The 26906-nt window shown below is 41.9% G+C and overlaps 1 protein-coding gene across 1 annotated transcript in view; it reads right to left on the bottom strand.

Moving 5' to 3' along the window:
- The window catches only part of LOC127577716 (N-acetyl-beta-glucosaminyl-glycoprotein 4-beta-N-acetylgalactosaminyltransferase 1-like), a 591438-nt gene that overhangs the window by 382550 nt on the left and 181982 nt on the right, over positions 1-26906 (bottom strand). Inside the window, exon 2 of the mRNA XM_052029203.1 lies at positions 12246-12361. Within this exon, the coding sequence (XP_051885163.1) occupies positions 12246-12361 (116 nt within the window). The remainder of the gene's footprint in view (positions 1-12245; positions 12362-26906) is intronic.

Raw genomic sequence — 26906 nt, forward strand, 5'->3', positions numbered from 1 at the left:
GTTAATTGGGTTTAAATTGATGGCGCAGACTCGTTGGGCCGGAAGGGCCTGTTACCATGCTGTAAATAAAAATTTTTTTTTTTTAAATTTAGAATTTAAAAAAAAGTGTACAGTTAAAATCAGCACTAAACCATGTTGCCTAGAAATCCACTCACATAATTCTGGTTGATTTTCATGCAATGGAATTGAAAATCAATTCTTTTCATCCCAGACCAAAACACAATAAACATTGAACTTATGCTCCCTTGACTCAATTTCCATGTTGGTGTGATTTTCTGTGCAACACTTTTTAAGATTTCTTTATTAGTCACATCGAAACACACAATGAAATGCATCTTTTGCGTAAAGTGTTCTGGGGGCAGCCCGCAAGTGTCACCGTGCTTCTGGTGTCAACATAACATGCCCACAACTTCCTGACCCGTACGTCTTTGGAATGTGGGAGGAAGCCGGAGCACCCGGAGGAAACCCACGCAGACACGGGGAGAACGTACAAACTCCTTACAGGCAGCGGCTGGAATTGAACCCGGGTTGCTGGCGCTGTGATAGCATTACGCTAACTGCTACACTACCGTGCTTCTTTGGAGCATTGTGGGGGAAGTTAGACTTCGTTGTCCAGGAAGCGACCATCACTAGAAACTCCCTGGACCACTCGGTCTGCCCAGCACAATACTGGATTGGAATCCTAATGTATCTTTTGGAACCCCTCTTCTCCACCACCACGCTTCGCACTGCACCAAACACCCCTCAGCAACCCTCAATCTCTAATCGCCTACTACCTGAGGCCCAGATCAACCCCCACCAATCTTTTTGCCCCATGATGCACCAAAGGCCCCCAATCGGAAGCATTATCATCATCAGCCCCCATTCCCTCCCCCTACCACTCATTGTTGACTCTCAAAAACGTGGCTCAACTCCTCCCACCCCCATCTTCACCACAGTTCCGCCCAACACAGGGTCCTCATTGCCCGCCCACCTCCAATCATCAGAGCAGCACCTACGAACCTCACGTTCAGAAGAGTCTGTGGGTGACCTTTGCACCAAATTCCTTTGGGTGTGGTGGAGTTTGCAAACCATAAATGCACTTCTCATGCTTTTAAAATTAGGACAACAGTAGCTCAGCCCCAGGAATTACTGAGGAAGCACAGTGCAGTGGAATAAGAACAAAAGACCTACCACAGATTCTGCTGCTTCTCTTTCTCTTCTCACCTCCTGGGGAACACTGTCTCCCAGATATACTGTAGCAAATGGGAATGTCCTTCCTTGTATCTGCAGTGCTGTTGCTAGCCTGAACTTAATTTGCTTCCAAGTTAGTTTTGGAGTGCAAGTACTTTCATAGTATAGTGTTCACAAATCCAAGCTGGTTTGGAGTGCAAGTACTTTCATAGGTTAGGGTTCACAGCTTTGGTTGCATGCACTTGGAAGTATTAGCATCCATCAACCCCCATTCACCCATTCCTTCCCCCTTCTACTTACATTATTGTTGGCCCTCAATGCAAGGTTCACCTTCTCTCAAACCCTCTGCAACCACAGGAAGTCAAGTTTCCCACTGTTTCAGCATTTGTCTCCTTCCCCCTTTAACTGGCCCATCCCTGGCACTTGCAATTGGTCACCCACCATCTCCATCTGCCTGTCTATGTTTATTGAAGAGCTTATAGAATGATTAATGGCTCAAAACAACCTCCAGTATTTTGATTGTTGTTCAAAGAAAATGAAGAAAAAATTGACACCCCTCTGCATTTCCCTTCTGTGTTGCTCATGCAGGTGTCCTGGAAATGAATCATTAATCTCCCTTGATACCAGGTTAATCCTGGGTAGTTGGTAATCCTACTTCAGGAATACTTTCCCTCTGAAGGCAAGATAAATGTCACACTGAAGTGTGATTTTGGCAACACTTCTTCCTGTATTGACTTTGCCATGAGACTAGTAGCTGGCAGCAATAAGTGCCTTGAAAAAACATCACTTAAGTTCTCAGAAGGGTGACTAAGAAATAGACTCATTAAAAAGACTGCTTCCAATCTGTGGTTGGCAATGGGAGTGAATAACTGATCAATACAGATTAAAAGATACCAGGTTTTAGCCACAGTTTGTGCTGAGCCAACTCATCTCAACTGGGGCAACAGACATTGGGAAGTTACATCAGGCTGTAGAACCAGTCCTTAAGACTGACTGCTGCCCAAGTGATGGAGGTAAACTTTGCACAGTGAGTCATGATCTGGAATGCATTTTCTAATACAATTTAATTGCAAAAAAAAAAATAGTAATTTTGAAAAGGGAATTGGGGCAGATCAATTGTGAGGAATAATTGGATAATTCCACCAAAGAGCTGACACAGGCACAACGTTTGAGTGGCCTCCTTTTATGGAGTAAAGGAAATAGGAGCAGGAGTAGTCAAAACAGCCCCTCTCCCTGCTCCACTTTCCATTTGATCATGGCTAAATTTCTACAGTCCCATTCAGTGTCCATGTTCCTTCATTTCTTTCGTTTTCAAAAGTTGATCAATCTCAGTATTGAATGTACTGAATGTATTGAAACAACTGAACATCCACAGTCATCTGGGTAGAGATTTACAAAGATTTACATAATTAACCAAACCTCATTACTTTTGTATTCAATTCCCCTAGCAATAAACAATAACACCTTGTTAGCTTTCCAAGCTACTTGCTTTCCTGTGTACAAACTTTATTAAATCAGTTTCTAGGACACCCAATCTCTGTGATCTCTCACCATTTAGATAACATGCTTCTTTTTTAAAAAATTACCTGCCAAGATATACAACTTCACATTTCCCCTTATTATACTTCATTGCCAGACCTTGGCTCACACTTAAGCCATCTACATCCCTTTGTAGTCTCTTCATATTCTCTTTATAACTTACCTTTTTTCCCTAACTTTGTGTCATTAGCAAATTTAGCTACAATGGCTTCAGTGCCTTAATTCTGGATGTTTGTATAAATTATAAAATGTACCACTCCTGTAGCACACTACTGATTGCATCTTGCCAGCTGGAACAAAGACCCATTTATGCCTACTTTCTCTTTCTTGTCGGCTAACCAATCTTCTATCCATACCAATATGTTTCCTCCAACACCGTGATCTTTTAATTCCTGCAATAATCTTTGATGTGGCACCTTTATCAAAGGCCTTCTGGAAATCTAAATACAGGACATCCATCAGTTTCCCTTTATCCTCAGCACAAGTTACTTTTCAAATAAATTGGTCAACCTGATTTCACTTTCAAAAAGCAATGTTGACTTTGCCTGATTACCTTGAAGTTTTCCAACTGCGCTTCAGTAATAGCTTCTGACATTTTCCCTCTGACAGATGGCCTGTAGTCTATGACTGGCCTGTACTTTCCTGCTTTTGTCTCCCTCCTTTTCAGAATTACATTTGCTATCTTCCAATCAAATGGAGCCTTCTCCAAATCTAGGGAAGCTTGGAAATTAAAACTTTACAACCCCATAAAGTGAAGGGTTTCCTCTGCATCCCATTCTTTTTTAATGGGAAGTAACATTTTTCAGAAACAGTAACGCCCCCACCCTCAACCCCAACATACATTTTACCCCAAAATATCCCCAAGGTAACATATATTCCACCCTAACAAACCCTGTTCTCATCTGTTTCTGCCATCTCTGGCCAGAGTACACAGCTGCTCACCACCTAAGTCAGCATGATCAAGGTCAACCAGAAAATTTTTAAAAGTTTTAATTAAATCACCTCTTATTCTCACTTTTCTAAACACCATAGCATATAATTGTTTTTATTTCACTTCAGGTATTAATCTGATATAATTCATTTACAATCAATTGTCCATATGATCCATGCACAGGAATTTCTAGTCTAAGCCATGCTCTTGTCAAAGGGACCAGAAACCAAGCACTCTTAACAGGCAGGGAATGGAACTAAATGTATGTATTAGGTGCAGGAGTAGACCACTCAGCCCCTCAACCCTGCTCCAGTATTTAATAAGATCATGGTGGTACTGTAATCTCATTGCATTCCTGTCTACCTGCAGTAATCTTCCACCTCCTGAAGGCAAAATATCAACCAACGTCCTTCTAGAGATCTTGAGTGAAATTTTCAGAACTGCATGCAAAGCACAAGCCTACCTGCCCTACATCCCCACCAGAGCTGGGACTCTTACAGCAGCAGTTCTCAACTGGAACCGTTGCTTTAAGTAGTAAGAGGACCAGATGTGAAGGGTGCTGAGATGGAATTGGGAGCTGTCAATGCCGATACTGGATTGGGCAGTATGATGGCAGAGCTGAATCCTGAGGATAAGACTGGATACTGCACTCTGCCATCAAAAGTAAGTAGACCTCACCTGCAAAATGTTGAGAAATTTGTTTCAGAATGCCATTTGGGTTGAATCCATCACTGTCATCCAACATCAGTCCCCTAAGACAGTGCAGGTAGGTTCTGTCCCTTTGAGGAATGCTTGAGCAGACCTCCTTCTTCATATTAGGGCCTGTTTGAGTGCGGCCCGTAGTGTTTTCTAGTCACACATCTGAAATCCAGTGACATCGTGGCGAGGTCAATTGTCCATGGCAATTGATATCAGCACCATAAGCCCAGTGCTATTCTAGCATAGGCATAAAAACATAGAACACTACAGCACAGTACAGGCCCTTTGGCCTACAATGTTGTGCCGACATTTTATCCTGCTCTAAGATCTATCTAACCCTTCCCTCCCACATAGCCCCCTACTTTTCTATCATTCATGTGTCTAGCTAAGAGTCTCTTACATGTCCCTAATGTATCTGCCCTCACAACTTTTGATGGCAGTGCGTTCCATGCACCCACCACTCTCTGTGTAAAAATCTTACCCCTCACATCCCCCTTATACCTTCCTCCAACCACCTTAAAATTATGTCCCTTCGTGTTAGCCATTGTCACACTGGGAAAAAGTCTCTGACTGTACTCAATCTATGCCTCTTATCATCTTGTACACCTCTATCAATTCACCTCTCATCCTCCTTCTCTCCAAAGAGAAAAGCCCGCGCTCGCTCAACCTATCCTCATAAGACATACTCTTCAATCCAGGCAGCATCCTGGTAAATCTCCTCTGCACCCTCTCTAAAGCTTCCACATCCTTTCTATAACAGCATGTCATATTTATCCTTGGAACTCCTGTTTATGGTTTTACACCTCAAGTCATTGTAAATCATGTAAAAAACATACAGTGCAAAATTGAATTTCTAGGCAATAAATACCCCAGTTAAATGATTTTAGGAGAATTGCATGTCAGTTCAAAAGGGGAACATAAGCACTTAAGAATTAGGAGCTAGAGTTGGCCATCCAGTTCTTCGAACCTGCCCTGCCAATGGTCAATGATCACGGTTGACCTCCCTCAGCACCATTATCCTGCATTATCCCCATATCCCTTGATTCCCTCATATAGCAATCAAGAACAGGGATTAAGATGGTTATAGACCAGGAAGGAATATTAGGGAGGGAGTTATATGTTTTTTACCCTAGCCTTGTGGAACTAAGACATGACTAACACAAAAGAAAAATATCATATCATATTTATAATTTAATGAATGAATTAATAATGCATGTAATAATAATAAAACTATTTATCTACCATTTTATTAAAAGAATGTTGCAGATAAGGTATATCGCTTGGAAGAGATGTTGAACAAGCTTCCTTCTCCTTGGGCAATCGGGAAGACAAGATCAGTGCGCTGAGAGATTGAGATGGCTATGAACCAGGCTGGTTTTATTGTGAGAAAGTTGTATATTTTCATCCTGCTCTTGTGGGACTAAAGCAAATAAAAGTATTTTATCACTGTTGTGATAAGTGACTGAATGATTGCAGATATAATATTAGTAATATTATTTATCTGTCAGTTCATAAAAAGATTCAGCAAATCTTCTTAGTTCTTTTCTTCCCAACATCATTTCATTCTCAGCTACAAGTATTGTAATGTTTTCTGGCAGGTTTATGTTATTAAGTTCAGATAAACGTCTGCATTCCAACCGTAGTGTCTTCTCAGATGCATTAATGCAGCATAGATATACCTCAAAATGGGTAGTGGTTTATTTACAAGGAAGAGCACTTAACCTACATTCACGTTGAGATTTCTAGCTCTGCTACAGAGTACGGGTCCCAGTGGGTGTCATTGTTACAAAGTGGGCACACCACAACTCCCCCATCCAACAGAATCACACAAAGATACATGGAAATCCCCAGGGCAGATGAACTTGGGTCAACTGGAAGATCAAAAGAGATCTCAGAAACAAGGACCTAACCCACATCAGGCCCCTCAACATCTGGGATTAATGGAGGAGGAAGGTGAGTCTGCTCTCAGAGGTAAGTTGTTTCTGAAACCATAACAGAAGGCTGTGTGCTTTTATGTTAACAAGATTTTACTTCAATCCACACTAGATACCCTGTCAGATAAAAATAAACCATGAGACAGGTACCTTAACAACAGGAGGGTTTTTGTCCAACTTATCTGTAATCAATCCCCCAACTCCAAACAAACCTATGATGAAACCCCGCTAACCTCTCTGGACCCCACAATCACTGAGCACCATGTAGTCTCATAACCCCAACTATCAACCCTTTCCAGTGCCCTTCTCTCACACAATCTCCCCATAACCACTTACATTTCCTAACATACCACCTCCTTCTCCCCTCCCATTTTTTCCCCTACGACCTTTGACCACCCTTCAATCACTGCAACCCTTGCAGCCACACTCCTTTCCCTCTTCCCCTCCTGCTGCCGGAGATAGTTGTCCACAACAGCCACCAGCCCACCTGCTCCAGCACTTCTGCCCTGTGCCGCAGGATATCCTGCACAACAAATCTGCCAACCCGTCAGCCTGGCTGCCTCTAGCCTGGAGAATGTTTAAAAAGAAAATGCACACATTATGTTCCAAGGTTGAACCTAACTCCTCCAGCATGCTTCAGTGAGTATCAGTGCCAACGCTACTGAGCAACTCAAAGATTTACAGGAGGTTACAAAGGCTACAGCATTAGAGGAGGCAATCAACCAGACCAGAAGCAGGAACAAAGTCGGCTATTTTAACCTATCTCCACCACAGAGGCATCAAACTGCAAAATAAAAATGGGCCACATTTGAAACTGGCAGCCAAACAAATCACCTCGGTTTCCCACCTGTCAGCTTAGTTTAAAATTACTCCTAAATGGTTTCATATATCCGTCAAAGGAAAGCTGCAGAGCAGCATTGGGTGGTAGATTAACCCTATGAATAGCAGCAAAGGCATTGGTTTACCTTTCGCCTTTGAGAAATAAGCTCAATATATCGCACAATGAAAGGATAAAGGTCACCTCTGCTGGCCTGCAAGAATGTCAGTCCCACAAAGCTGCAACAGAACCATTTAGCTAGTTCAATCCACATGTCAGCATCACTCAGAGAGGCAGTGAGGAAGCTGTTGTCAGAAATGTCACCATGATGTAGTCAGAGGCTAATTATGATGCCGCTGCAAAGAAAGCTTAAATGTACAGTTGACCTGTACGACATTTAAACTGAATTATCACAGATTTGTTAGCAAGTGAAATGTACTCCATTCTCAATATCTTTCACCTTCACTAAAAAGCTTTTTGCACAAATACCTCCCACATTCCAAAGACATACAGGTGAGGAAGTTGTGGGCCGGAAGTGTGGGGCACTTGCGACCAGAACACTCTGCACAAAAGATGCATTTCACGGTGTGTTTCGATGCACATGTGACTAATAAAGCTATCTCTCTCTCTTAAAACTAACAACTAATCTATCTAAAGAAAAACTTTCTACTTCTGAAATGCTGGGACAATATTTCACTTTATCACCACAGCATTTCAGACTGCATCACACGTGTGTTCACAGAGCTAACTCTGTTCCTCAGCTCAGATTTGACATCCACAAATGTGGCTGAATCTCGTCTGTGAGAATTACACTCACTATGACGGTGAATGCCACCAGGAATTTTGTGATTATGGTGTAAGCTACTGCTGATTGATTACGTGTCACTGCAGCTTTACTATGAGCAAGTACCCTGCTGTCACCAGAGCACGGGAGCCCTCCATGTAAATAAGGTCACCACCATTAGACTGCCAACACAAGAGCGAACAACAGAAAAGAGAAAAAAATCATTAAGATGTAGTAAGGCTGCTAATTAAAAATATTTTTTTCCACTTACTAAAGCAAAACGATAAAAAGGTTTGCTTTGCTCATGGTGGTATTTTAATGTTGACTTTATCAATGTAAGCATCGAGTGATGTGTGTTAGAATTAATATGCTCTGGCTGCCTCTCTGGCTATGTGAGCTTCTTAAACTTGCGTTCCACCTCATTTCCCACATTACAAGCAACTACATTTCAACGGTACTTCATTGGTTGGAGACCACTTTCGGACATCCAAGATTGTGTGAAGCACTGTGTAAATATAAGTTCTTTTTTTTAAAAGGAGCATCTTGGAATGAGCAAGTTGAAAGCCCCGCAGTTCAAGTAGCATGTGGTCCAAAATCCTAAATCCATGGAATGATTCTCACAGAGGAGATTCAGCCACACCTGCAGATGAAGAATCCGAGCTGAGGAACAGAGTGAACACACGTGTGATGCAGTCTGAAATGCTGTGGTGATAAAGTGAAATATTGTCCCAGAAATTCAGAACGAGGAAGATTTCTTTCTTAAATAGATCAGTTGTTTTTTCACTAATGAGCACCAGGTAGTATAAGGCTTGCTCTTCTTTACCTCCAGTTGTTAGAGTTGGCACATACATTCCCAAAAGAACAACTTGTGGGAGTAACCCTATAAGCAGTTCAGGAGGGACTTTTCTTTCAGTTCAGCAATAAACATGGTCAATCTTGTGCTTGACCACGCCTCTTCTACCTATCACCTCTCAGCTTCTTACATCATTCCCTTCCATCCTCCCTCCCCCACCCATCCACCTTCCCCCTCTCACCAGCACTCACCTATCATCTGACCATGCAGAGAGAACAGCAGGATCAGTAGCTCAGAGGTTATTGTCCCTGCCCATCTACCATTAATTTATCATCAGTAATCATTTTCCCTGGGAGTTTCTGCATTTTGCTGATTGCCTCCCTTCTCCCTCTTTATAAATCGAGCTTTCTGTCTTCAGATGATAGCTCTGACTGAAGCTATCACTTCTGAAGCAATCCTAGCTGGAGATGGACCAACTGCACTTCAGGCATTGAGCAATTGAAAAGATGCTGCAAATCTGAAATAACATATGCAACAGGGCAGGCAGCATCTGTGGGGAGAGGAAAACAGAGTTAACATTGCAAGTCCATGACCTTTCGTCAGAACCCTGTTCCTCTCTCCACAGATGCTGCTTGACCTGCTGAATGTTTCCAGCATTCTCTGTTTTTGAGGCAGGAAGCAATGATTGACGGTAAGGATACTACAATTTTATGTTATACTACCAGCAACACTGAATAAAACTGAATAAATTTTGAAGTATTTGCAAGAATGTACACAATGGGTTTTGAGGTAGTTTAAAGAGAGCAATGATGTCATACAAGAGGCTGCCCTCCTTCTCCTTGAAACTCTTTGTTAGAACTCAATGCTTAGTCTCAGTCTATAATAGTCTTTTCACCAGAGACACAAGAGATTCTGCAGATGCTGGAATCTGGAGCAACACACACAAAAATGCTGGAGGAACTCAGCAAGTCAGGCAGCATCTGTGGAGGGAAATAAACAGTCAACGTTTCAAGTTGAGAACCTTCCTCAGGACTGGAAAGGAAGAGGGCAGAAGCCAGAATAAGAAGGTTGGGGAGGGGGAGGAGCACAGGCTGGCAGGTGATAGGTGTGTCCAGGTGAGGGGGGAAGGTAGGTGGGTGGGGGAGGGGGGATGAAAGGGAGTGATGTAAGAAGCTGAGAGGTGGTGGGTAGAAGAGGCAAAGGGCTGAAGAAGAAGGAATCCAGTGGGAGAGGACAGTAGACCAGAGAATAAAAGGAAGGAGGTGGGGGGTGGGAAATAGACAGGCAGGTCATGAGACCAGGGGAGGGGAAAGAGAAGTGAGGCGCCCACAGGAATGAGGGGAAATAAAGGGGGAGGGAGAAAAAAAAACAAAAAAAGGTGAGGGAAAGAGGGGAGGGGTTACCGAAAGTTAGAGAAATCAACGTTGAGGCTGTCAGGTTGGAGACTCCCAAGGCGGAACGTGAGGTGTTGTTCCTCCAACCTGCGTCTTTTCACTGTATCGAAAACGACTGGAAGGAGGAAAGAATTGCATTCATGTGGTGTTATCCCAACCTCAGAATCCCCCAAAGTGTTTGACATTCAATGAAGTACTTCTCAAGTGTACAGCAGGTAATTTATGCACAGCATATTTCCATAAACAGTAAAGTTAAAATGACCGAATAATTGGTTTTGCGATGATGATTAAGGGATAAATATTGAACAGGACAGAGAGTACAATTCTTCCGCTTCTCTTCAGAATAATCCAACTGAGAGAACATCTGAGAAGGTGAACTCAAACAGTGCAGCATTCCATCAAAACCACACTTGGAGCATTGCCCTGGATTTTTAAGCTAAAGCCTCAGGAGTAGGACGAAAGAACCCAACCAAGATAAACAGTTCAACAGCACAGTTAACTATTAAAGATCCTCCTCTTGACCACATTTTTTCTTATTTTTCATTATTTTATCAAAACTCCTTTAATCTAAAACACTCTAAATTTTTAAATCCTATCCGGATACATCACGGCTTGGTAAGGCAACTGCTCTGCCCGGGACCGCAAGAAACTGCAGAGACTTGTGGGCACAGCCCAGAGCATCACAGAAACCAGCCTCCCCTCCATGGACTCTGTCTACACTTCTTGCTGCCTTGGTGAAGCAGCCAGCATAATCACAGACCCCACCCAACCAGGTCCCCTCTCCCATCAGGCAGAAGATACAGGAGCCTGAGGGCACATACCACCAGGCTCGAGGACAGCTTCTATCCCACTGTGATAAGACGATTGAACGGTTCCCTTATACGATCAGATGGACTCAACCTTAAAATCTACCTTGTTATGACTTTGCACCTTATTGTCTACCTGCAATGCACTTCCCTGTAGCTGTGACACTTTACTCTGTATTCTGTTATTGTTTTTACCCTGTACTACCTCACTCAATGCACTGTGTAATGAATTGACCTGTACGATCGGTACGCAAGACAAGTTTTTCACTGTACCTTGGTACAAGTGACAATAATAAACCAATACCAATACCGTCTGTGGGTTACTCCTTCCCACCCCATCCTCCACCTTCGGTTCTCAATTGTGTCTTTTTCGTTTCTCACCATTTCATTCTGTCCTCTCTCCCACCCAGAACAAGGACAAAGTTCTTTCTTTCTGACACCTCTAACGTGATGGTGTTACAGTGTAACACCTCTAACGTCAACACCAGAAATCTTCCGCTTTTAACGTTCCAGATGGGCTGTGCCCACCAAGTTCCAACTCCATCAAAACCCACACCCCTTCTGATGGCAACTTCCTGTGCAGGCGATGCAACACCAGCCCTTTTACTTCCTTCCTTCCCATCGTCCACGGGCCAAACACTCTCTTCACTATTTTGAATTCAAGAATCTTCACTTATTATTCTACTCATTCTCTCCCAAGACATCATTTATTTTCTTTCTCCCTCTATTTTCTTTTCTTCTGACTAGCCTCCAGAGCTTGGAAATCATTACTTCCTGGTCTGTTTCATCTGAGGACCAACTCATTTCATCTCTGCTGAGGTCCTGGGCTATGGGTCTTGAACCACTGTGCTGGTATTTTGTTGGGTAACATCATTTGTATGAAGAAGAACAAAAGATGTCAACCTGTATGGCACTTCAACACCACCCTCAGGCACTTCACAAAACACTTTACAGTTAATAATGGAATTGAAATCTTCTCAAATGATTAATTTTATTAATTTGATTAAAGTGATTAATCTTAGGAGCGGTTGATGCTGTGGCTTCCTTCTTCCTCTCCTTGATATTCCCTCAATCCACCTTCCTAGTTTCTACATTAATTGGAAGCAAGAAGGGAAGAGCACATTGACTTGTAACTGAGCTTTACTGCAGCAAGTTCAATATCATTGAGATGAATGGGGTTTCTGTTTCAGAAACTCTTGCCTTTCTCTGCTTCCCGCACATGAAACTGCAGAGGGTGAGGGAATTTACTTTGCAGAGGACGGGGAAATTATTTTTTCCAATGACTGGGTCACTGCAACTTTAGGCACATAGATAAGATAATTACAGTGCAGGCTTGATATATCTTTCCCAAGGAAATGATTGAGAATTCATTTACCATCTGTTCTTCTTCCTGACTGTCACTGGAGTCGTCAATCTTCCTTTTGTCGGACGCAGCATGGATGGAGCCAGCTCTCCTGCCAGTGTCAGTGGCTTCATTCAGCTTCTCTGCATCTGCAAGGGAATCAGTAGTGGGGAAAATTAGCAGCCGAAGAGGGACATAGGTGCAGAATAAGGCTCAAATGATTCTCACACTGCAGTATGGTCAATACTCCTGCTTCAGAAAGCAGAGGAAAAAATATTCTTCCTATGTTCACCCTTACATGTGACAAACCAAGACAACATTCAAATTCTTACTCTAACCATTAAATGGCATACACATCACTCACTCAAATCACCAGCAAGCTGGGAGTAAAAAAATATTGTTCATCTCAGTAAACAGTCTGGTAAACTTTTGCTTATTAAGAAATTACTGTAAACTCCAGGATTCCAGTTGTAGGCAACCCTGGATAAGCTTCTTTCCCTTAATATATCCCAATGTCCTCAGGAACGTAAGACCAAGAAAAATTGTTTCAGTTTGTCAGATCATAAGATTTATGCATTATATACGATTTGATTTCGTAAATCCTTAAATGTATCCATCACCTGTTCGAGATTCATAACATTTTCCACTTCCTTACTTCAGTCTTATTTCCAAGTCCCTCAGTGTCCTGTCCATCACCCCATCCGCACTCTCCTCCAGCCCGACACCTTCAAGGTCACAGTGCTCCTCCAATTCTGGTCTGTTGTGCATCCTTGAATCTAATTTAAATGTCCAGTTCTGGTCACCTCATTTTAGGAAGGATGTGGAAGCATTGGAAAGGGTGCAGAGGAGATTTACCAGGATGCTGCCTAGATTAGAGAGTATGCATTATGAGGAGAGACTAAGGGAGCTAAGGCTTTACTCTTTGGAGAGAAGGAGGATGAGAGGAGACATGATAGAGGTGTACAAAATATTAAGAGGAATAGATAGAGTGGACAGCCAGTGCCTCTTTCCCAGGGCACCAATGCTCAATACAAGAGGGCATGGCTTTAAAGTAATGGGTGGGAAGTTCAAGGGAGATATCAGAGGAAGGTTTTTTACCCAGAGAGTGGTTGGTGCATGGAATGCGCTGCCTGGAGCAGTGGTGGAGGCAGGTACATTGGTCAAATTCAAGAGATTGATAGATAAGCATATGGAGAAATTTAAAATAGAGGGATATGTGGGAGGAAGGGGTTAGATAGTCTTAGGCGAGGTTTAAAGGTCGGCACAACATTGTGGGCCGAAGGGCCTGTATTGTGCTGTACTGTTCCATGTTCTATGTTAATTGTGACGCCAATAGTGGATGTCGTTTTATCTGCCACGGCCCCAATCTCTGGAGCTCCTTCTTTAAATGTCCCTCTTTCTTCATGCTTCTCCTTTAAGACTTCCCTTAAAGAGAACTATCTCTGAGCAAGCTTTTGTTCACCTTACTTAAATTTCTCATATTACGTTCTTTATTTTGGGACATTTAGTAGAAGGCACAATAAAAACGTTGGTTGCTCCTGTTATTGATTTGCTACAGAAGCTGCTGTGCAAATCACCCTGTAGCAGTGTAGAGCTGTTATTTTTTGATAATGCACTTATTATTATTGAGAATCAAACGAATGGTGAGAAAATAAGTGGTGATAAGTAGAGAAAATGGTGACAATATTGGATAAAATTTAGCTTTTCCTTTTGGATCTTGAATACCATGATAGAGACTCCCAGTGTAAACATTCCTACTCCCCAGAGATCCCTCACAATTCAGGAGGCAAATTTCATTCATTACCCTTCTCTGAACCCATATCAGAATCTTCCTCATACCATCTCTGAGCAGACTGATGATCCCCTCTCACTCTCCCCTCTGTCTCTATTATTGCTTGGCCAAGAAAGTCGTAGAATTGGCACCTGAAATCTAAACTATGCTGTTGAACCTACATGTAAATCAGGAAGGGGTATAGTTTCATAAAGAGAGGGGTACAGTAGCACAGCTGTTAGCTCACTGGTCTTGGCTCTTGAATGCTCTGAACTAATGATCCAAAGACACGAGTTCAAAATCAAATCCAACCATGGCCACTGGGAAATTAAAATAAGATCAATCACATTGATTTGGAATAAAAAGATAGTATTAGTAATGGTGACTATTGTTATAAACGATAAAATTAATGCCCTCTTGGGAAGAAAATCTATCATCCTTATTCAAGCAGGCCCTCAGCAATATAGTTGACTCTTAATTGCCCTCGAGCAAGTTACTTGGCTCAAAGGAAATTATGGAAGGGAAATAAACGCTGCCTTTGTACGTAATGCCCACATACAGCCAAAGGATAAAAATAAACCACAAGAGAAAGCCTAACTGACTTGCCTGCTAGTGTTAGTGTCTTTAAAGCATTCTACAGTGATACAGTTGAGACCATGTGAAAATTTTGGAGTGCAACCCAGTTCTAACCTCACCAACGAATTGAGTATTAGACCATAAACTTTCTGCACTACTACATCATCTTCATTTCTAACAAGTTTTAAGAAATAAATAAAGCGCTTCAACCAAATTACAAAGAATAATATCTCTGTATAGCTCCGTCCTTAGAAGGTGTTGGGAAGGAGTTTCAAGTAAGGTAGTGAATACTTTACAGAATAAGGAAGCAACATCAACCTCTGAGATTGGTAGCAAAAATGCAGAGAAGAAAATGTCAAGAAAGCTTTGCTGATGCCAAACTTGGGTTTTAAATATGAAAAAAGATCTAAAGAGGCAAGTGTTCACATCATTTTGATATCCTTAGAAGCAAAATTCCAGTCTGTTGTTTCATGATCCTATAAAATGGATATAATGAGAAAACCTACTCAGTCTAATGAAGCTGATTCTTCCATATATTATATTCAAATCACATGGTTATAGACCCAACTTATTCAACATGATCAGAGAAAACTTCCTAGTACCAAAATCTCTGAATATTATTCCTTAAAGTAATCCACTGTGGGACATTGCAGCCAATCAGGCCAGGCTGAATTATAGACAAGATAATCCCTTTGTATAAACAATGGTATCGCACGGCACATTTGATGTCTTCACTTCTGATACGATATTTCACATTGCTCTTATCCCTATGGTTCCCTAGTCCTGCTTAATGGTGTTAAATTGGCAATCTACTCTGATTTTTTTTTGTTAGCTCACCATGTGTGGAGAAAAACCTTGTCTGAACAAAGTAAGAGTTCTGTTCATACTATGTCATATGGTCATGACTCAGGTGAAATAATTTACATGTAAGATAATGTTGTTTTGATAAATCTTGCATTTCAAAATCCCCACTCAACTACAAACCTCATCTGCACAATATCACAGCTTTTCAACACCAAGTATGTGTGGTTGCTGGTATGATTTTTTATTGAGATCAATGTTTCATAAGCGCAAAAACTGTAAACATGGTGCTGTTGCTTATGCAGGGCAGTCAAAGTAACTGAGACCGTCCATGCCTCTTCATCTGCCCCGAACTCCTAATCAACGGTAGACCTTGGAAAGATATTAAGCAGCTCCAAAACATAGTAGCTAGGAGTCAAAGTGTTGAAGCAAACAGCCCCATTTATCACAGGTAAAGGAGTTGTCAACACAGATGAAAACTGGGAAGAATACCGAATTAAAAACAGAAAATGCTGGAAACACTCAGCAGGTCGGGCAGCATCTGGGGAAAGAGAAACAGTTCCTCTTTCCACAGATGCTGTTTGCCCTGCTGAGAGCTTCCAACGTTTTAGGTTTCTACTTCAGATTTCCAGCATCTGCAGATCTACTGATTTTTGATAATAATGAATAATGACTTTACCAAGAACACAAGTATTCTTCTCACTTAAAATTTTGAACTATTACAACACATTTTATAAGAAGCATTGCAAATGGAATACAGTACTGTAAGAAGGATCGCATGGTTGTTACGGATAACAGGAGCTGTATTCTGTCACTCGGCTCATTACAGTATGAAGTATATTACAATGCAGTCAAAATATCTTTGATAAAAAGGCTATGATAAACCATGTTGTTTACAAATTTTGCTTGGGAGTCTGGAAAACCATTGCCCCAGTTACCATGCAATTAAGTTCACGTTTGCAAGAGAAAAAAGCCTTCCTCATTAGAGGTGAAATTTTTAACTCAATGCATCCTATTTGGAAACCAGACATTACCAGGTGCAACTGTGCTTTTGCATCTGACAGATTTAATTTTTCATTTTAAGTCAGAGGAGAATAATATAGCTCAGAGTATAACATTGGCATTATACCAATCCTATGAGATTCCCATCCAGTGAATTAGGTTAAAATCATTGGATTGTCTGTTGACAGCACTGTGTCTGCCGAAGAGTTGGCCATGAGATTTATGAATAGAAGGATTTATCTCAGGATTTACAACACACAGGCTTTGCTACAAACAAAGCAGGTACAACAAACAATTATGAAAGCAAATACTGTATTAGTCTTTACTATAAGAGCATCGAGGCATAAAAGAAAGTCTTATTACATGCATAAGGCTTTGGTTAAGAATACACCTTTGGAGTACAGATTTCCTCCCCTTCCCATGGAAGGTTTAATTGCCTCAGGGAGAGATTTACAGGATAAATTCCTGTGACAAATGGCTATCTTTTAAGGAAAATTCTCTGCTTAGGTGATCTCAATGAAACTTACACAATTTTAAGATGCCCTGACAGGGTAGATGTTGAAAAGCTGTTTCTCCTGAATAGGAATCTAACAGTAGGGTCATAGTTTTTGGATTAGGGGGTCAGTCATTTACCATGAGGAGCACTTTCTTCGATCACAGGGATGCCCTCTAAGGAATTCTCCACCTAAGAAGGCTGTGGAGGCTAAGTCACTGCCAGAATGAGAGCAATAGATTTTTGGTCACTTAAAGAGGATAAGTTGGTGGAAAATCAACCACAGTAATGAATGCCAGGGCGGGCTTGGGAAGCCATACCTTGTTCCTATTGGAAACTCTTTGTTACGTTAAAGGTGAAAGTTACCGTTGATTATTCATACTTTTATAAAATCCATTCACAGTGCATTGAAAAATAATCTCTCTGAACTATAACCAATAGAACCCCATTGTTCAAATCAACCCCAGTGACTCACTGTAGTGATGGACAGGGGAATTACCTATCCATCTTCTAGTTTTGGTGTCACCATATGCAACCCCCATGGTTTGTTGTCAAGGGATTCTAGCACCACTAAAACATGAATTAATTATACACATCACAAAGCTTAAGCGTTGACACTTGATGCAGCAGTTTACACTCTTAACCAAAAGTGCTTCTCACAATGATTGTCAAAAACATTTGATGAGGTGAAAAAGATGTTGAACCATCATTGATCTAGTTACTGGGTGTTTTTCAAATGTGGACAAAATTTGTATTTAATAAAAAAGCTTAGCGCATTAATTGACAAAAAGTACATTGACTTTGGCAAGGCTATGCAACATTTAGAATAAATCTAAAGTGAAGTTCTTGTAAATCTTACACTGAGGTAATATTAATGCAACAGGGACAACTATCAATGGAAAAGAAGGAAAAGCAATCTGTACATGGAAATGTAATTCCGTTAAATGTTTTATTCTTTTATTAATTATTCATTTAAGTGAGCTTGACTGAAATAAAATCAGATAAAATTCCAATTATTAAATCCATGAAAACAAATAGAAAATGTAAGCATTTCGACTCTACACTTCAAAAATACTTTTCTGGGCTGTAAACCATTTGGGGCATCCTTAAGTCATGAAAGGTTTGATATCAGTGCAGTCTTTCTTTTTATCTTTTTCAAATGGATAGAAGATGTATGTACAAACCTATTGGGAAGTCAAGCTAGGTTTACTTGGCAGAAGCCAAGGAAAAGGTCATTTCCCTGTTCCGTCAGCCAGGGTCAGCTGCATGTCATGGGATCACCCTAAAGAGGTGATGGAAGATAGAGCAGAATAAAAATTAGAAAGGATGATTTTAAATAGGCTTTTTTACCAGCATCCATTCACGTGAATCTAATTCAGTCTGACCACCTTGAATAGTTCACCTTCCAGCCATAAATTCGCAGGAAAATGTCCAATGTTTCATAATGATGTACCAAAGCACCATAAATCACTGCAAGTCAAACAACTTGACTACTGTCAAAATACACCTGCTCCCCAGTTACACCTGCTCCCCAGCATAGTATCTCCTTCATTGTTACTCAATTGTTAACTTGATAAATAAATTAACTATTTGAATGTTTTTGTATAAATCTAATAGTCACACTTCACCGACGACAGAGGAACAAAACAGCATTGTCATAAAACACCAGACTGTAAGGTCAAAAGGCCTGAAAGCAGGGGGAAATTATGTTTACTTTTCCATAAGCGAGCTAAGAAATTGTATCGTGGAGCTCAACGTTATTGTGTGCGCAGACTTCAGTTTTGAAAGAAAGATAAACTGCGGCAGAAAATCAAGGACGCATTGCAAGTTGTGCAAAGTCCAGTTTTCCTTCTGTTGCTTCCATGTATCTGAAATGCCAGTGACTAGCTGAGCCCAGGCACCTGCAACTGCAGTTACCTTGCAGGAGGTACTGCAGCAGGATCGTGCCTGAGGAAGCAGTACCAGAGGGAAGCAGATAAATTGAGGCCCAGGCTTAAGGCCTCCATTTACCTTGCAGGATGAATGGCAGCAGAAGCTTTTAAAAGGTTCGAAGTGTAACACCCACAGAATGGGAGGGAGGCAATTGCCTGGGTGGCATCATTGCATCTTGCAGAGAAATCTGAATGGTTGAGTTAAATGCCCTGGTTTAACTACACGTTGCTCTTGGTTTTTATTTAAATATATTGCTGGGCAGCCGCATTTCTGACTTATGAACTGTTTGGGACAAGAGAACAATAACTATCAGAGATTCTGGAATTTGGTGAACAGACGTTCATTTCTGTGGTTACAAATGGATGGTGCGTTGTCTCCCAGATGCCATGGCTGCAAAATATACTGAAGCTGGTGGGATTGATGGGGAGGGGGAGGGGGAATAATCAGCGACAGACACAAAAGGGAATCCATAAACCTTCTACATTTTTTAAATAGTGAATAAGTAGAAAGAGGACACATGGGGCTGATCACAAACCACCCACCCGCCAGTCTCACATACTAGCCATCCACCTGCCACAGTGGTCACCTACCCTCCCCACCTGTGGAAGACTCTGCAGTTCCCACATTTGCCTCATTAGGCACCTCAGAACCCACAAAACCAGAGTGCAGGTAAGTTATCCCCGAACCTGATGGACTGTCTGAGAACAAGAAGATGGGGCTGATCTGGGCTCGTAAAGGAGATCTACTCGTGGGGACCATGTCCAAGGTTCCGAATGGGTACTTCACATTGGCCTTTACAAAGGAAGACGATCTGGAGCCTCGGCAAAGGGAGATGTAGTTCAGGTTCTGGATCCAGAAGCACTACTAGAAAGACAAGTTGCATTTAAAATGGATGCATGCATCCTCGGTTGCTGACGGAAGAAAGAATGGAAATTACAGAAGTATTGGCCATGAGGAATTGCCTGACAACTGGAGAAATGCCTATGTTACAGCCTTGGTCAAAATGAGTGCCAGGATAAATTCAGCAATTACTTCCCTGCCAGATTAATCTCACTGCCAGGGTAACTTCTTCAACAACAACAATAGCTTGAGGGACTTCAATCTCCATGCAAACTGGGCAGTTATTTGGCAAGTGTGAATAGATTAAGGAAAGCCAGCAAGGATTTGTTAAAGGCAAATCTTCTTTAGTTGACTTGATCGAGCTTTTGATGAGATAACAGAGGGGGGCAATGAAGTAAAGTGTGCTTCATGTGGCGAATACCAACTTTCAAAAATCATTTCATAAAATGGAGACACAAGAGACTGCAGAGGCTGGAATCTGGAGCAACAAACAAACTGCTGGAGAAGCTCATAGGGGGTCAGGCAGCATCTGTGGGGGAAAGGAATTGTCGACGTTTCGGGTTGAGACCCTGCATTAGGGCAGGTACAGTGGTCTTAACGCAGGGTCTCAACCTGAAACGTCGACAGCTACTTTCCCCTCCACAGATGCTGCTCAACCCGCTGAGTTCCTCCAGCAGTTTGTTTTTTTTGTGTTTAATAAATGGCTGCCTAATAGATGTCATCAAAATTGAAGCCCATGGAATAAAAAGGAACAGCAGTAACATGGATAATGAATTGCTAAGTAAAAAGGAGTGACCAGTTGTTTTTCAGACTGGAGGGAAGGATACACTGGTGTTCTCCAGGTTTTCGGACTACTACTTCTCTGAATATATAATCATGACTTGGACTTGAATGTACAGGACATAATTTTGAACTTTGCAAATAAAGTAAAATTTGGAAGAATTGTGAACTGTGAGGAGCATACTAATGGATTTTAAGAGGGCGTAGGCAAGCCAATTTATGTTCTGTGTGTGTTCTTCTGATTAGCTGAGAGGCAGTCTAAGCAAACACTAAACAGTGGCCCCTGGAGTTGACCCAGATTTACTTCTCTCTGCTTTTCTTCGATGGTTCAAGGGCTGCAGTGAACTCTCTACACCAAATCTGCAGCAATCATTTGTAAGATTATAATCTACTGTATGCTGTTTATTGTCACTCTGGTCCATCAGTAAAAAATTATAGAAGCATAGACACTTACAGCTTAGAAGGGGGCCATTTGGCCCATTGTGTCCCTGTCAGCTAAGAAAGAGGTGATGGGGTCATAGAGCCGTAGAGTTCTGCAATGCAGAAATAGGCCCTTTGGCCTACCATATCCATGCAGTCCTTCAAGTCCTACCCGTACTAATCCCATTTACCAGCAATTAGTCCGTGGCTTTCTATGTCATGTGCTTGTCCAGATGTTCCTTAAACATTGCAAGAGTACCTGTCCCACCACCTTCTCAGATAGTGCATTCCAGATTGCATCCACCCTCCGGCTGAAAAAATTCTTCTTTAAATCCTCTCTACACCTCTGACTCGTCTCCTTGAATCTGTGGTCACTGGTCTTAGGTGCCTCTACCGCAGGGAAAATATCTGCCCTCACTACTGTTTATCTATCAGATGCTCCCTCAGCCCCCTGTGTTCCGAGGAAAACAAACCAAGCCCATCCAGTCTCTCCTCCTGACTGAAACATTCCATCCCAGGTAACATGCTGGTGAATCTCCACTGCACCCTCTCCAGTACAATCACGCTATTGAGATTACTCCCATTACTTCCAGCTCTCAGTCCAAGAAAGACAAAGTAAAATAGATCTTGTATAACACAATAACACAGGACAGCACTTGATAAGAACCATTTGGAATAATGGCAGGATTGGAAATGAGATTTGAATAGGGAGTTTTGGAAAATTGGGAACAACTTTTATTACCGCACCTTCGAAAAAGTAACACAGGTTAAAGCAGGGCAGCTCCAAGCAATTTCCTTGTGGATATTCTGCAGTCTAGGAACTCTTATCAATAATGCCTGACACTGGACTTGAGGCCTTAACCTCCCTCAAATGTACGAGGTTATAAAGTGACCTTCACGTACCTGAAACAGAAATATTTCTAAAGTTGTTATGTTTCTGCAGATTTATCAGTCAGGCAGCACTGAAGAATTTGACTCCTGTTGAATTGTGTACCTTTGGTGAAAAGTAATGTTTCTTCTTTGTTTTCCAATCAAGTTAAATCATCCAAGACCCTGGAAACTTGTGTTAGCTGCACCATTTATTTTGTTTAGTAAAAGGTATTGTATCACACATTCTGTCCTTAATGGACTGTTCAGGTCCACAGAAAAGCAGCAAAATGGAACAAAGTTTTGAGAACTCAAATAAGTCAAAGGAGAAACCAATAAATGCTAGGCTACTGAAAAGTGTAGAAGAACACAGGGGCCTCAGTGTGCACATCCACGGATCACTGAGGGTTGCTGGGAGGGTAGATAAAGTGGTTAAAGAGGCTATTTATTGGACAAAGAGAGAGGAATGGGGAGATCATGCTTGCAATGTGGAAAACAATAGATAGGCCACAGTTAGAGCATTGTGCATGGTTTTGGTCACCGTATTACATGAAGGAGCAGTGCAGAAGAGGCAGAGAAGATCCATGAGGGCTGGAGAATTTTAGTTAAGATGATGGACAGGCAGAGGTGAACAAGAACACAAGAAACAGAAGCAGGAGTAGGCCATTCGGTCCATCAAGCCTACCCCACCATTCAGTACGATCTCAACTGATCTGCCCCAGGCCTCAATGCCCCTTCAGTGCCAGCCCTCAATTTCCTGATTTTTTAAAAATGTGTTCACCTCCTCTTTAAAGGCCTCCAATGACCTCAACTCAAAGCACAGGCTCTGTCATAATACATTATAATCCTGCAAACAATTGCAACACAAGTTTGGCGCAGACATGTCGCTATAGTGTATGGGAATACTGGAGAAGGAGAGAGACAAGTGGATCGGCCTCAACTCCAGGTGCTGTGGTTTTGCATTGACTAGGCCTGCCACTTGAGGAAAATAGACTACAGGAAGGCCTTGAAGCCTCAGGGATCCGGCCTTACTTGACATGCGCAAAATCATCAGAAAGATTTTGCTTTCCAAAGTCAAAATAAGGGTCTGACCAGCTCTGTCTTTCAGCTAATTATAAAAGCACACACAAAATGACGTCAAAGAGGCAACATCCTTTTAAAACACTTACTTTAGCACTTGAAACAAATGCTAATCCATTGGATGAAGAAGATAGAGATTAAGACTTTCCATAAAATAGTTGGAGGTGCTCTTGTTATTTATGGATGAGCGTGTGTGGGCGAGAAGATGGCCAAATCCAGATTGTGTGGTTGGCCAAGCATACCTGTACCTGGCCTTTGTGATTTTGGGAGGCAAAAATTGTTTCCTATCAAGCAAAAAAAAGTCAGGACAGAATATAAATTAAGGAACCAGGTCAAATAACATCTTGCCAGTACAAGCTGAAGGAGCAGGCTAATGGAATACAACCTGTTGTCAGTATTGTACATTATGAAATCAAATGCCAACACATACTCACTTGGGGCCCCAATCGGTGCTGCTGGGTAAGTTAAGACCATAAGACCATAAGATATAGGAGCAGAATTAGGCCATTCGGCCTATTGAGTCTGCTCCGCCATTCGATCATGGCTAATTTATTTTTCCCTCTCAGCCATATTTTCCTGCCTTCTCCCTGTAACCTTTGATGCCCTTACCGATCAAGAACCAATCAACCTCCACTTTAAATACACCCAATGACTTGGCTTCCACAGCCGTCTGTGGCAATGAATTCCACAGATTCACCACCCTCTGGCTAAAGAAGTTCCTCCTCATCTCTGTTCTAAAGGGACGTCCTTCTATTCTGAGGCTGTGCCCTCGGGTCCTAGACTCTGCCACTACTGGAAACATTCTCTCTGCTCTATCCAGGCCTTTCAATATTTTGTAGGTAATTTATCACCAGTGAGAGGGAAACTTGGGTTCACACACACACACATGCACACACACATGCACACACACACACACTTCTCAGTGTACAGTTTTTTGGCCATGACTCCTAGATAAGTGCAAAACTAGTGGAGGAGTTGGCGTTGCAACCCCAACCATCTGAATGATGGTAAAGAGGCTTTAAGGTTGATGCTGTCATCAACCAGATCAAAAACTGCAAATGGATAAGAAAGCAAAAGCTCACATAGACTACCTTTGTCATAGTTACATCAGATATCATTTGATAAGAGTGGGAGGGCTGGAAACCATATTTGAAGGATTCTAACAATGAATTCTGGGAGAGATGAGAACAAAGTTGTGAGCTGATAACAAAAGTGAGGTCTTTGGAAAATAAAGCAAAATTAGAGTTGTGAAAGGGCAGAGATCAAATGCCTTTTAAGGTCAGGTGATGACAGCAAATCTTAAGAGAGGAATGGTATTCCTAATAACAGAAGCTAACAGAAGGACCTGGAAGGGAAATTAGTTAGTGGGATGGTTAGAATATAATCGAGGAAGCAGGATGTAAATCTCATGAACAAGAAGAGTTTGAGCAAGTTTGAGAGGGGGAAGTAGAGAAACTAGGAAAAGGTACAAATTCAAGGGAGGATCACAGCAGCACAATAGAAGTTTGTAGTCCAGCTGGCTACAACATGTGCGGAAAGCAGCTGATCTCCATATCAGTGCCAATACTCCCAGACATGCTGCAAGGAAGAATAAAAAGAGAGGGAAGTAGGTTTTATAAAGATAATTTTTTGGGGGGGGAGGGCAGTGTGGGGGAGAGAATCCAGTGGTGATCCTGGGACAGTGAGACAGATTTCCTTAAAAAGTGACTGAATTCAGTCAAACTAAATGTATTTTAAAATGTTTTGTTATGTTTTAATATTTCAATAATTTAAACCTTTTTATTCATACTTACACTTTTCTATAGCCCTCATGTTTTGGATGTTTCCTTATGTCAAAGACATTCAAATGCATTCATTTGAAATGACAGCTTGGGCAGTCAGTGGCCCTGGGGTTGAGGTCTCGCCTCCAGTCAAAGCCAATTTGAGGACCAAATCTGCCACTTGCTCGGTGTGCCCTCTGCTACATTGAGAGCCCTGCTGAGAAACTGCAGGTCAACAGAATAATGGAAGACCATGGAGCTTCTGTTTAAGAGTTGAAACTAGGCAGGTGGGGTACACTTTTGGGAACAGCAACCATAATTCTGTAAGTTTCCAGGTAGTTACAGAAAGGGATAAGATTAGTCTCAGGTTAAGATCTTGAATGGAGGGATTTCAATATCATAAGAGAGGGTCTGTCAAAAGTAAATTGGAAGCAGAAGCTTGCCAGTAAAACTACATCTGACAAGTGGGAGTCTTTTAAAATAGGAGCTAGTAAGAGTTCAGAGCCAACCTGTTCTGGTGAGGGTGAAACACAATGACGGCAAGATTAAGGAATCTTGGATGACAAAGGATGCTGAAGGTTTGATCAAGGAAAAAAAATTAAGCATACAATAGTCAATTGGGATTGAAGTAGTCTTTTCAGGAATATAGAGTGCATAGGAGGGAAATTAAGAAAGAAATTAGGATGGCAAATTAGGGGCCAGGAAATGTCCTTGGCAAGTAAGATTAAGGAAAATCCCAACACATTCTATGAGTATATTAGAAGCAAAAGGATAGCCAGGGAAAGAGTGAGTCCTCCTAGGTTTGGAGCCGGGCAATGTGGGCGAGGTCTTAAGTGAATACTTCTCTTTTGTATTCACCACAGGGAGGGGTATGGATAGGGCCACAGGTGAGGTACAAGAAGATTGGAGTCTTGTTTCCTTATTTAAAAAGGGCAGCAGAGACAAGCCAGGGAACTGTAAGCTAATGAGCCAAATGTCAGTGGCAGCGGCACAGTAGCGTAGCGGTTCACGCAATGCTATTACAGCGCCAGCAATCGGGGTTCGATTCCCGTCACTGTCTGTGAGGAGTTTGTAAGTTCTCCCCGTGGCTGTGTGGGTTTCCTCCGGGTACTCCGGTTTCCTCCCACATTCCAAAGACATACGGGTAGGTTAATTTGGGAGTTTAAAATGGGTGGCGCGGACTCGTTGGGCCGGAAGGGCTTGTTACCACGCTGTAAATAAAATTTAAAAAAAAAATTACTTGTGAAAATCCTAAGGGATAGGACTAACATATTTGGAAAGGCAGGGATAGTCCATATGATTTTGTGCAGGAGATATCCTGTCTCACTAATTTGACTGAGTTTCTTGAGAAGGTAACTAAGAAAGTGACAGATGAAGGCAGGGGGATAGATATTATCTATATGGGCTTTAGTAAGGTCCCTCATGGTAGTCTGGTCACATGGGATCCAGGCGAGCTGCTAATTGGATCCAAATTGGCTTGTTGATAGGAGGCAGAGTGTAGTTGAGGAAGGATGCCTTCTGATTGGAAATTTGTGAGCAGTGATCTACTGTAAGGATCAGTGCTGGGACCCTTCTTGTTTGTGATACATATTGACTTGCATATGAATGTAGGAGGTATGACTCGTAAGTTTGTGGATGACACAAAAGTTGGTGGTGCTGTGGATAGTGAAGAAGGTTGTCCAAAGCTGAAGCATGATACAGATCAGATGGAAATAGGGCAGAGCATTGGCAGATGGAATTTAATCCCAACAAGTGTGAGGTGATGCATTTTGGAAAGTCATATAGAGATAGGCGATGTTAAGTAAATGGTAGGGTGGTAAGGGATGTTGATGAAAATAGGGACCTTGATGTTCAAGTCCATAGTTCCCTGGAAGTGGCAACACCGGTGGCGAGGGTGGTGAAGGAGGCTTGCAGCAAGCTTGTCTTCATAGGTCAGGGCATAGAATACAAAAGTTGGAATGTTATGTTCAATATAGGAGGCCATTCAGCCCATTGAGTCTATGCCATCTCACAGAGAAATCCAATGGGCTATGGGTAAGCCTAGTAATTTCTAAGGTAGGGACATGTTCGACACAGCTTTGTGGGCTGACGGGCCTGAATTGTACTGTAGGTTTCTTATGTTTCTAATTCTCCCATTAATTTTCCCGGTAAGCTCTTCTTCTCACATTCCCATCAATTTCCATCAGATTCTACCGCTCACCGACACAGTAGGGACAATTTACAGTGGCCAATTAACCTACCAACTGTGTATCTTTGGGATGTGGGAGGAAACTGGAGCACTTGGAGGAAACCCACAGGGTCACAGAAATTCACACAGACAGCACCGAAGGTTAGAATTGAATCCCGGTGACTGAAGCTGTGAGGCAGCAGTT

This window comes from Pristis pectinata, chromosome 14 (assembly GCF_009764475.1).
Source record: "Pristis pectinata isolate sPriPec2 chromosome 14, sPriPec2.1.pri, whole genome shotgun sequence".
In the NCBI taxonomy this organism is placed as follows: domain Eukaryota; kingdom Metazoa; phylum Chordata; class Chondrichthyes; order Rhinopristiformes; family Pristidae; genus Pristis; species Pristis pectinata.